The following is an 11,630-nucleotide window of genomic DNA, read 5'->3' as shown; positions in this document are numbered from 1 at the left end:
AACCAAGCTTCATTATTTCTTTTAGACATCTTCAAACACGTACTTTAATCCCCATTTCCTTCAACAACTACATTTTCCGAGAGGTAGTTTCAGATGAATGACTTAACAGAACAGATCAAGTAATACACAATTAATAAGCCATTTGTTGTTAATACAAAGAAAGGAGACCCAAAATAAAGATGAAAAAAAAATTCTACCAGCCAAATTTAAATTTGGGAATCTATACAAAGAACTTCAGCACACCACTTAAGACAACAGCTGAAAGCTAACAAAGCAAAAAATCCAGAAGAAAAAATGAAAGTCAGAAGACTCAATGGAAATTGTTATGAATTCAGCGTGGCAGATGGAATATTTAATGTTTTTTTTTAATTTGTTTCATAATTTCTACATATGTAAAAAGAATGTAAGTATGGGTTTGACAAACATTACTTCCTTTCCCACTGGATTCCTACAGGTGCCGTATCATTCTTTTATTGGTCCAGTTTCCTTTGTTTCTACATCCTCACCTGAAAGCCTTGCATCATGATAGTCACACACTGAACACTAGAATTTAGTTCTGCTCTGCAGAAGCCATGTCTACCCCTTCCAGACATCCAGACATAAAGGAATACACTTACCTGTCTGTAATCCAATAGAAGGATCTATCCCATCTAATGTCACAGCACCCTGAACAGTGCCAAGATTATAAACGACTCCCAGAATATGTAGCTCCCCTGTTTGATGGGGAAAGAGCTTTAGTCTTGCCTGTGGAGATATGTTAAATTTTTGTTGTTGTTGCTACTAGAACAATGTACTATTACATCTAAATGCCCAATTGCTAAAGACGCTCACAGTTACACTTACTTTACATTCAGATCAGATGTAATCGCATACAATAAGTACAGGTCATTTACTGGATTAAAATTTTCATATACACAGAATTTACTAAGCCATTTCACAATGGAGAGTTTCCCCATTACATTAGGAAAGAATCCTAAATTTTAACAAAAATGAAATTGAACAGATGCATAATCACAGAAAAGTTTAAGCTGGAGAGGACCTCTGAAGGTCATCTTGTCCAACTCACGTTATCAAGTACAGCCACCTACAGCCAGCTGCCCAGGATCGTGTCCTAACGGCTTTCAATATCTCCAAGGATGGAGACTCTACAATCTCTCCAGGCAGCCTCTGCCCAGTGCTCAGTCACCAATCCAGTTAAAGAACGTGTTTCCTGATGTTCATGAGGTTTAGCATTAAATTCAGATCACAGCAAGCCCGAACTCCAACCTAATCCAGCAATTTTTTAAATATAGTACTTACCACTTTTGTCTCCTCGCTATTGATTAAAAATTCTGCTATTGCTTCAGTTCCTATCATACGTTCATCATCTGTTCCCTGAAAACAAGAAACAGCTTTTCAGACACTATTACACCTAGGTTTTAAAAGTGCCATAAATATTGCTTCCCATACTCCTAAAGTGTTCAAGGAAAAAAACAAATTTCAAATTGCAGAGTTTGGACTAGCAGGCGCTGTATGCCCAGCTTCTCATGCCTTCTGAATTGAAGTTAAGAGAGCTCAGTGAACATTTACTTAGGAGAGAAATCTAAGGTTTATCACTATAAAGTGGAACCATTCCAAATCAATTTTTTTGATACTCACAGAAGTATTTGTCATACCATTAAAGCAGCAGTTCAGACCAGAACAAAAGGAAAAGCATATGATAATCCTTGAGATTTATTTATATACGCAACCATGATTATAACTCTCATAAAATTTTACTTTTAGAGATCACTATGTTCCAAATATTTTTGGCCAGGAAACCAAATTTTTAGGGAATTTACTGTAATATTCAGTATTGGAACATATTAATACCTTAAAAATGAAATGTAAGAACAGTCTTTCATTGAGGAGTTTTGGCAGTATTAGTTGAAGCGTTAAATTAAACAGTAGTCAGTAGTTCATATAAAGAATTCAAAACATTAATTTTTAAGCCAATAAATTCTCCGTTTTCTTCTAATTGAAATGGCAAGATCTTCCCATGTCCTAACAGCACTTTTTCAGAATGTGCATTTCACTACATACAGTAGCTCAAGTAAGAAAAAAGTACTTGATAACATACCTTTTGACATGAAAAGTCATTTCTGCTGGTCAAGGCTACTGTGACTCAAAATAGATGTACTACACATACAATGAAATGTTGGAAGTACTTTGCTTTGCATTAAGCTTTACAATACTCATTACAGCGTCTGTTAACTTTGCTACTTTGTACCCTATGGATTTAGGAATATCTAAACAACGCACACAGAATTTCAGTAGCTATCTTTTTTTTTTTTTCTACACACTTTTTCCACTATAGTCTTCAAAATTCTGTAGAACGAAAGCAGCTGGTTTAAGTTCATATACACTCCATAACTGTAGCTGGTTTGTTTCAGCTGAAAAAGGATGAAGCTTTTCTTACCAGTTCTTTAGTTTCTCCATCATGCTTTGCACTGAAGTCTTTAGGTTGAAACTTCCACAGCAATGAAAGGTCAGTCAAAAGAAGGGGAACTTTCAGCGGGTTTCGGAATGATACTTCCACAGTTATTGGTTCTATTAAAGTGTAAGAAAGCAATGACAACAGGCTATCCCCACTGCAACCCAAAAGTTCACCTAACAAAGTTTAAATCTACAGTAACACAGGAAATATCAGACAAATGTATTTAACTTCATTTCTAAAATGTATAAATCTTAATTTTACCTTCTATCACAGCAAGTGGAAATCTGGAGTTATCTGAGTAGCGATTTAAACAGAACTGTGTTGGTTGAAAATTTGAAGGTATTATTCCTTTATTTACTGCAGAAACAACCTGCTCCTCAAGTTCTTTCCACTGTTGTGATGATTCAGAGTCATACTCCTGATCCAGACTTACATGTGTGGCTGCTTGCTTTTCACCTAGTAAAAGTAAGGCAATTTTAGAAGATGAAAACCACAGCATGCAGGCAACAGTTACAAAGAGGGCTGCAGTAGCATTTGGTAAGTACTGTTAAAATATGTTAAATTTTCAGTCACTGTCATTTTCATGTAATGCATGCGTATTTCAGTCAGTGAATTGCAAGACATTTTGAAATACGCACATGGAAAACAATACTGAGGACAATTTGAGTATAATTCTATTTGAAAACTGTAGAATTCCAAGATTGTAGCATGCTACATGATATACTTGGCTTACAGATTATTTTTACTTTATGACAGACTACAGTACCATCCTGGTTTACATAAGAATTTCCACTCAGCTTACTTGACATTTGGTAATCACAGTGTTTCATAATCCAAGAGAAAGTTACTGTAAAGCTCATGTCTAGAACTGGCACTAGCATCTCGCATTTGCTAAAGCTTTAATAAACTCTTTCATGGAGTTCATTACAGAAGAATTGTATTGAAGCTTTCTAACTATGAAAAATAGTTGAAGTTAGCACATCTGCATACGTGATTTCATGTTTACACAGAAAGTCTGAAAACTTCTAGCGAATAAGTATTAAGCTTTTCTTTGGAAATCAAATTTAAAGAAGTTATCTTGTCACATTAGTTTTGCATAATGATAGAATGTTTTTTTAAAAGAACACCAGCTCTTGCATATGTTTTAGTTCCATAAGTAAAGGACTCCAATCTGTTTACATAAATTTTTTCTAACCTTCTGCTGGTCTTCGATCATGCCCAAAGAAAACACGAGTTGCTGAGCTGTTAATGTATGGTAAAGGAAGCTGTGGTAAGGGACCATCAGGTGATAGCTGGGTTACATTCTGGAGCAGAAGAGGAAAAGAGTGTCATGCCACTATACAAACACATGATGTCCATGCTGTACATCACCAATGACTGAATGATAAAGAGTTATAAGCACTCAACGTTTAGGCAGGCAGAAATTTTTAAGCTGGAATGAATTATTTCAATTAACTGTTTTGATAGTTTCTTCTGCTTTGACAGTCTGAAGTAGTATTTTTTCTTCAGTAAAAGTTCAAAGTTCGTGAAATCTTTATGGAAAAAGGAGAATAATTATTTTAATCCAGCATGCTCTCCAATCACCATTGTGGCTGCATGGCTGTTACAAACTTTACCTGATGCAAAGCTTGACATTCTAACTCAGAATTTTATAAACTACATTCACTACACCACCACCATTACACCAGATTCTTACCACAGCTGAACTGTGCACTAGACTCCAACACAAATACCAAGTAAATTCTACCTAACTTGGCAAACACCACAGAAATTCTGTTTACACGCTTTAAAAGACAATAAGTAACTATATGGCTGCAAGTTGAGTGGCAATATCAGCACTAAACACCCCTTAATGCACATGGCACGCCACAATCCAGATTTACTCATGAATTTAGAGCCAACCCAATAAGTTACTTGATCTATAAAAACTCATATTAAAGGAACAAAGAGAGTCATTTACCTTATAAACATAAAGATATTCTCTTAAAAAAGCTCCTTGCTGAGCTGGAGGTTGTTTACTATCATTGATCAAAATATGCCTAAAGGCAGACACAGCATTGTCAAGCTGACGAAGTGTAAAGGACTGGCGACCAATAGTGAAGTTGATATGGTCTTCTGCAAGAGACCAGCCTTTCCCTTTGTAAACCTGCATGGCTTGACAGTAGCAACGTAAGGCATGCTTTTTCTGCAAGGAAAAAAAAACAGGTTACTTCTCAAATAATCCCATTAACCACTCATTTTAATATTAGGAAAATTGAACAGTAAGTCAGAAAGTTACTGAAGTTTTTACTACCAACCGCACTATGGTAGGTGTAATGTTTGCAGACCTACACCTCATAGATCTGGTCAACATTGATCTAAGCACAGAAGTGTTCATTCCTACAGTACAAAGCCTCATATGCCGATTAAGCTAATGTTTTCAAAGACCAGTGTAACAGGCAGTAAGTTAAGAAAAAACAAGAGAAAACTACTTTTAAAGTAGTGTTCTGTGTTGCTTTAGGGCTGACTGCTAAAGTTGCCAGGGCTCGACTGCCAAGCCTCAGGTCGTAAGCTACATTTAAAATATTTCATTTCACTTCCATAACTGAACTTTATGCGACACTTCCAGTCAACTGCTGTTCAGTAGACACACTCAGGACAAAATCTGTGCCAAGCAAACCAACAAAACACAGCCCTGCACTACATACAAGGCAAAATTACCAATTGCATCAGCCAGTGGGAGATAGATGGCTCTACTCCCAGTCAGCTCCACAATTCCTTTCCTCTGCGTACATTGGGACCTGGGCATACAATCTCACATCTAGGTATCAGAACATAAGCACGGGTATTCACTGTACAGGCAAGTCTCAGCTTCTAGAAAAAGGGAACAGTATTCCCTTATTTACAGCAGTAACAGGGAAAATCTAATATATATTCAAGTTGTTTTGGTGATGACAGCAGAGCAAAGCAGTAAATCCTTAAAAAAACAGATATTACTGAAATTTTTAAGTATGATATTACAGAATTCAGCTGAGCAGCCTGGTTGAGTTGTCTTCAGTGACATTTCATATTTTGATGCCTCTAAGGACAGGGGGGGAACAACTTGCATTTACTATAACACTGAAAAAGCATTCCTTAGAAACCGGAATCCCTACAAGAACTGAACACAAACAAGAGAGGTATCACATGAAGACAGTCAAAGCTTTACAAAACGCATCCACTTTTCCAGGCAACAGAGTGAGACACAAAATAATAAATAAAAAAACCACTCCAATCAATAGCTCCATCAATACTGTATTGTTGTAACAGTAGACAGGGAAACTACTTCATGAAGAAAACCAACACTGAGGGGAATGCTTCTACTACACTTCACATCTGTGATTTTAAATACAGAAGCCAAGAATACAACAATATTTTCTTTAGTCTTTACTAGAATGATAAAAACAACATCGGATTAGGTGGGAGAACAACCTCTGCCAATGCCAAAAGGCTTTATTCCAAGCCTACAGCATTCTGACACCTGGGTTCTCCTGTATTATTCATTTGCAATACAAGTTTATTTATATCAGAAGTTTACAGCTGATCAGTAAATTGAAATTGACTGTATTCAGGGACAGCCCCAGAACCGAACTCAGGTGGCTAACCTCAACAGGAATCAGGCACAAGCTATCTTTAGAGAGTCTATCCCACAACTGAGACAAAAAGAAAGCACAGAAGTTATATCCAACAAACTCTGAGTTTATTTACCACAGTTAGAGCTGCCCGCACAGGATAGTGAATGGAAGTAAAAACCAAACTGATTTGCATGAGTTTAATTGCTACTTAAGTCTGAGCATGCTTTAGTCTGTCTTGTAGCAACTGTTCCTATAGCTGCAGCCCCCCTAAAAAGTATGTGGTTAGGGCACCAGGAAAAACAGGTAAATTTTGCTATTACTCTAAAAAATTAAGTTTCACAAATTTCTAGCTCTTCCAACTCACTCTCAAAAGTAAAAACAGTCCTTTAACCAAATAAAAATCCACATATTTCCCTGTGTATAAAGCAAAGGCCCAGAAACGAACACTTATAACTTAAGTTCCAAGTCACTGATCTTCAGCACTATTTCAAATACAGAAGGAAAAAGAGTATGCAGACTGATGTAGAAGTCATTTTCAGAAGATCAGAACTGAATATTTCAGACTGATACAAAAGTGTCAGAAGCTGAGCATCTTTTTTCCAGACTAATGGCATATGTAACATGTTTTTCATACCAGGCACATTTTCCATGTGGAAAGACAACACTTACCTGGCCTGCTTTACTAAATCTATGGCCAGCCAGTATCATATGAAATGCAAATTTTCTAACCATGGGACTTTTCATGTTTATAAAGCAATGGGCTGCCTGCTCCAACAGAAGTGCACTGCGAAGATCTGAATCCTATTTAAAAACAAAAATGAGAATTAGTCCCAAAGTTGAATACAAACATAAAGACAACAGTGGCCTGTTGTTTTAAGGCTGACAGCGCAGTAAGCTGCAACCATACTGTGACACTGGAGGCATATACAAACATTTTAAGTGTACATGTGCATATAAAAGAAAATAAGACAAAGTATTTTTTACCTTGTTATACGTCTACTGCTCAATACCAAATACATGTGTTTTTTTCCCAGCAGAGAGATTTATATACTCATCTTGTTTCAGTATCAGCGATAACTATTTTGCACTTTTTAAGTAACTCAGACTATGGTTTCTAACACCTATCATTAACTCCAGAGCACTTTGCTACCTTTCCCCTCCCTCTCTCTAAAAGAATTAAGGCTAGAAACAAAACCCAAGAGCTTTAACAGGATGAAGGAAAAAATGGAGGCAGCACTGGAATTTCAGTGAATTTGTATCACAAGAACCAGGATAATCTCTTAATAATATGCAATTTGTTATTATTACCCCCCTCCCTTCCCATGCTAAGACACTGCAATATTACTTTAACTAATCAGAACAGAACCTATTTTATCTCAAATGAAGTCCATTCTATCAGTAATGTCCAAGTATGTACCTGGACGACAAATATACTCTGAAATAACTACATAGTATCCTATGAATTTCTCTGAAACTGCCAAAAGGCACTGAAGTAAACTACCCATAATTTTAAGTTACAAAATGATTGCATAGAGCCAACAGTACTTAAATTCCTTGCTCCAATAACTTATACCGCTTACATGAATTTTGGTAGCAAGCTTAAGCTGAAAGTGCAAGAATGAAGCTACAAAGATACTAGACACAAACTTAGAGAACTATGCAAATTTGCACATTCGGTGCAGCTGGCCACAAAGCCAAAACTAACTACCAGTTAGACCTTTTGCTCAAGCTACACAGAAGACAGTATACTATTACTGGTATTACATTTGTTTCACTCCTTCTCAAGCAAGACCCTTTCTGGGCTAATAGAAGCTAATTCCATGCTTAATTTCCACTCATTAACATTACAGAAATGTGCAGACTAGCTTTCACTTACACATTAAGATTCTAATGATTCATAATAGCTGAGCTAGTCACTTAAACTATAGAGAATTTGTCATTATATATGGGATAGTATCCATCATGGCTCTGGCAAGCCACAATTATACTTTTAACCCATAAGTTCTTAAACTCAAAGAATGCTATACAAGAATTTACTAGATGTCAAAGAAAATTAGTTACAAATCCAAAGATAAACACACATTTACCATGTTTAAAGAAGTCAAGTAAGTCACTTGACTAGACAGAAAAACTATCAATTTCTTCACTTGTAAACAGAGTTTTCTTCTTTATGCTTTATGCTGGCTCATTTGCTACCTTTGGCTACAAAATATCATATGACAAGAATTACAATATAACCTAGATGTCCTTGGGTAAGTAAACATATTAGGGGAAGGAAAGAGTGAAAAAAACCTACTAAGTGTTTTACCTCACTGGTTAAACGAATCAGAAGAGCAGCCGCCTCTGAATATTTGCTTTGACTTTTTAAGATTTCAGCACTAAGCAGCACACAGCGTTCAGCCAGAACCATGTTCCTAAAGCAAAACCATAAATGCATTAATAACTACTTATCAAAAACCATGGAAAACATTTCAACTCCTATCTGGCAAATTTTCTCCATATCACATCAGACTGATGTTGTTTATCCTTCTTAAAGTAAAATATATGAAACTTCATCCTCTGCAAAACCACCACATCCAGACTGACACATTAAATTTCTTATCCTACTATAGCAGCAGCTTTTCAAAAGTCAAAGCTAGAGAGCATTTTTGCAGATAGTAATGTATTTATAAAAATACCAACTAAAGTTATCCTACCAACCAAGTGATCTAATAAATAAGAAGTCCAACAGCCAGAAAGAAGTTGTGCTGTGTTGACCTTGGTGGGTACCAGGTGCCCACCAAGCTGCTCTATCACACCTCCATCAATACAGCAGGAGAAAATTACATTAAAAAAACACCATCTCCTCCTTCTTTATTGACTTAGGTGTCCGCAGGGCTGTTCATCATTTTCTTACTCCTCTCCCATAGCTGCCACACAGCCATTTTTATCCTTTAAGTATGTTATCACAGGGGCACCAACAGCATTGCTGACAGGCTCAGCTTTGGGCTGCAGCAGGTCCATTTTGGAGCCGATTAGCTCTGCTCAGGGGCTAAGATCCTGCTATCTTCTCACAAAAGCCATCCCTGCAGCCACTCAACTACCAAAATCTTACCAGGTAAATACAATACAAAAGTTTAATAATCACTCTGTTAAAAGCAGCATAGATCCCCTTCCATATTCTAGATAAATTAACATATCTTACTATCCAAAAAGTTACCATCATTTGTGATCTTGAAGTCATCTGGCACTATCAATGTGCAGGGGGAAAAAAGTTAACCCGCTAGGTCTTTCAACTTCCACTGAATCAGTATAAAAGCAAACAACATACTTGCAGATATCGCGGTAAGTCTGAATTGCTGTTTCCATATAATGAGCAGGATATGGTCTAGGAGCTCCAGGCTGAAGAAAAGCCGATACTGCTGCCATTTCCTACAAGAGAAATTCAGTGTTGTCACTGTAGTTTTTTCAACAAACTGTAAACCTCAAAATGCTGAGGGTCACGTTTCAACAACTACTAGTCCAAGATCTTTATCTAATCAGTCAATGGCATATACAACTGTACCCAACACACTTTAACTGATAAACGGTTTAATATAGTAGCCTATTTATTACTCGGCTTGTGATTAACCAGACAGTAGCAAGAGTATACACACAACTAAGTGTTTTCAGCTGATGGGGCCCCCAATACTATGCAGAAGCAGAGATTCACCATCGCTTTACAAGTCCAACAGACAATTTCCTATTATCAGAAAGACGGTTCCTGCAAAGTAGCACTACCACCCATTTTAGGATAAGGACTTCTATTTTCCACAAATTTTTCTTAAATTAAGTTACATTCTCAGCTTCCAAGGAAACTGTAGGAAACATGCACTCTGAAATTCAACTTCTTTCCTTATGGGGTGAAAGTAAGACCCCATAAGGGGTGAAAGTTTTTTTTCACCCCATAAGGGGTGAAAGTTTTTCTGCAGTAAAGACCAAGACTAATAAGTTGCAAAATTAATAATTTAGACCTCTACAAACATTAAGAAATTAAGATAATTTTTCAGATTATACAAATGCAGAACAGCTACCTGTACTGCAAAACCACACATATATTTAGAGGTTAAACATCAAGATGAGAGGATGTACAAGAATGCTTACATAGCTCTACAAAGTAAAGTTTCAAATTTAATCTAGTTAACTAGACTAAACCCTACAAGACAGTTTCTAAAAATTGCTAAACCAAGCTCCTTATTTTTCCCTGGGATTCCCCTTTATCTTATTGGATATTATTTTAGTCAAATATAATCTTCATTCTGGAGAGAAATTAATGAACGAGTATGTCTTTAGATTGAAGTTCAGCAGTGACATATTCAAACTCTCTCTCAAGAGTTTCAACAAAAAATTGGTACAATATCATATTTCTAGTAACGTAGCTTCAATTTCTGGCAAATAAGTATTTTGCCAAAATCAAAGAGATACTATAAAATTATTTTATACGTGTTTGAGTTTTAAGACAAGCTTAAAAGATCCCCTTTGCCAAAGGTTGCATTCTAGGTCTTCTCCTTTCCACATTTCACATTTTAAGAATTAACTCTTCAATTTTTATTCACACCTTTATTCCCTACATAAAACAGCAGCCAACAGATTTGAGAACGCTTCAGGACTTGCTAAATATATGCAGCAGATTTGACAATGCCCTTATAAATTTGGAGATAGAAGGAAGAGATTGCAGACAAATATTAGACATAAACATTCTGTTAAGTTTTCCTGGTTACGTTACATGAAATACCAACCAGTGCTCCAGCTGCATAAAGCATTGCCTGATCATTTAAGAAGTCTTTCTTTGCAGTATGGTAACAGCTATATGCAAGTTCATAGTGTTGCACCAAAAAGCACAAGTCTGCCATTTTCCGGATCTGAAGCTCTGGTGCTTCTGGTGGATACCTATAAAGACAAATATTTAAATACAAAGTCACTATTTGAATAAATAGAACAAGATACGCCCTACAAAGTCTTCCCCTCTTATCTTAATTTCTTCACAAAGCAAGAAGAAAAACTGCATTGCTTAAACCTTACTCAAAAAAACAGCTAAGAAAAGTGAAGCTGCTTCCTTTCTGCCATATGTAGCTTGATTTCACAGCCACTTTTCCAGTTAACGACATTCACTGTTCCACTAAGCCAAAGCAGGCATTCCTCTTAGTCATGAAACACTGAAAAATATATGCAGCTATCACTGAAATTGCTCAGTAAAGTTAACTGTTAGAGCTGTGCGAAAAGGGGAAAAAAAAATAAGACTGACAGTTCACCTAGCTGGAGTTATTTTCTCCCCATTTCTCTTGAAATAAAAAAAATCCACTAAAAATCTATCCCTTATGGCAAAACATTGGACAAGTTCCTATCATCTGCAAGTATCAGTAACTTTTGATTAGTCAAATATATATGAAACACTTCAGTTAAGATCAAATACATTATCAGACGCTCAAAGTGAAAGCAAACTATATTACTAGTTTGACACAAAGCTGAAATTAAGATTTTGATAACGAATCCAAAGACACACAACATGCAAATTTAAAGCTGTATGTAATATACATGGACACTAACTTTGGCTAGGTAATGTT

General features: G+C 36.3%; 1 protein-coding gene across 4 annotated transcripts in view; it reads right to left on the bottom strand.

Annotated features, from left to right (window-relative positions):
• Nucleotides 1–11,630, bottom strand: part of TRAPPC8 (trafficking protein particle complex subunit 8) — a 55,209-nt gene that overhangs the window by 24,600 nt on the left and 18,979 nt on the right. For all 4 annotated transcript variants that reach the window (XM_054058750.1, XM_054058752.1, XM_054058753.1 and 1 more), the window contains 10 exons: nucleotides 10,806–10,956; nucleotides 9,359–9,459; nucleotides 8,357–8,462; nucleotides 6,718–6,849; nucleotides 4,416–4,640; nucleotides 3,651–3,759; nucleotides 2,717–2,911; nucleotides 2,438–2,568; nucleotides 1,300–1,374; nucleotides 618–744 (listed from right to left, as the gene is read on the bottom strand). In XM_054058750.1, the coding sequence (XP_053914725.1) occupies nucleotides 618–744; nucleotides 1,300–1,374; nucleotides 2,438–2,568; nucleotides 2,717–2,911; nucleotides 3,651–3,759; nucleotides 4,416–4,640; nucleotides 6,718–6,849; nucleotides 8,357–8,462; nucleotides 9,359–9,459; nucleotides 10,806–10,956 (1,352 nt within the window). The remainder of the gene's footprint in view (nucleotides 1–617; nucleotides 745–1,299; nucleotides 1,375–2,437; nucleotides 2,569–2,716; nucleotides 2,912–3,650; nucleotides 3,760–4,415; nucleotides 4,641–6,717; nucleotides 6,850–8,356; nucleotides 8,463–9,358; nucleotides 9,460–10,805; nucleotides 10,957–11,630) is intronic.

The sequence above is a fragment of the Cuculus canorus genome, chromosome 2, assembly GCF_017976375.1.
Source record: "Cuculus canorus isolate bCucCan1 chromosome 2, bCucCan1.pri, whole genome shotgun sequence".
Classification (NCBI taxonomy): Eukaryota; Metazoa; Chordata; class Aves; order Cuculiformes; family Cuculidae; genus Cuculus; species Cuculus canorus.
Note: the sequence above shows the minus strand (reverse complement) of the source record. Positions and strands in the feature narration are given on the sequence as shown.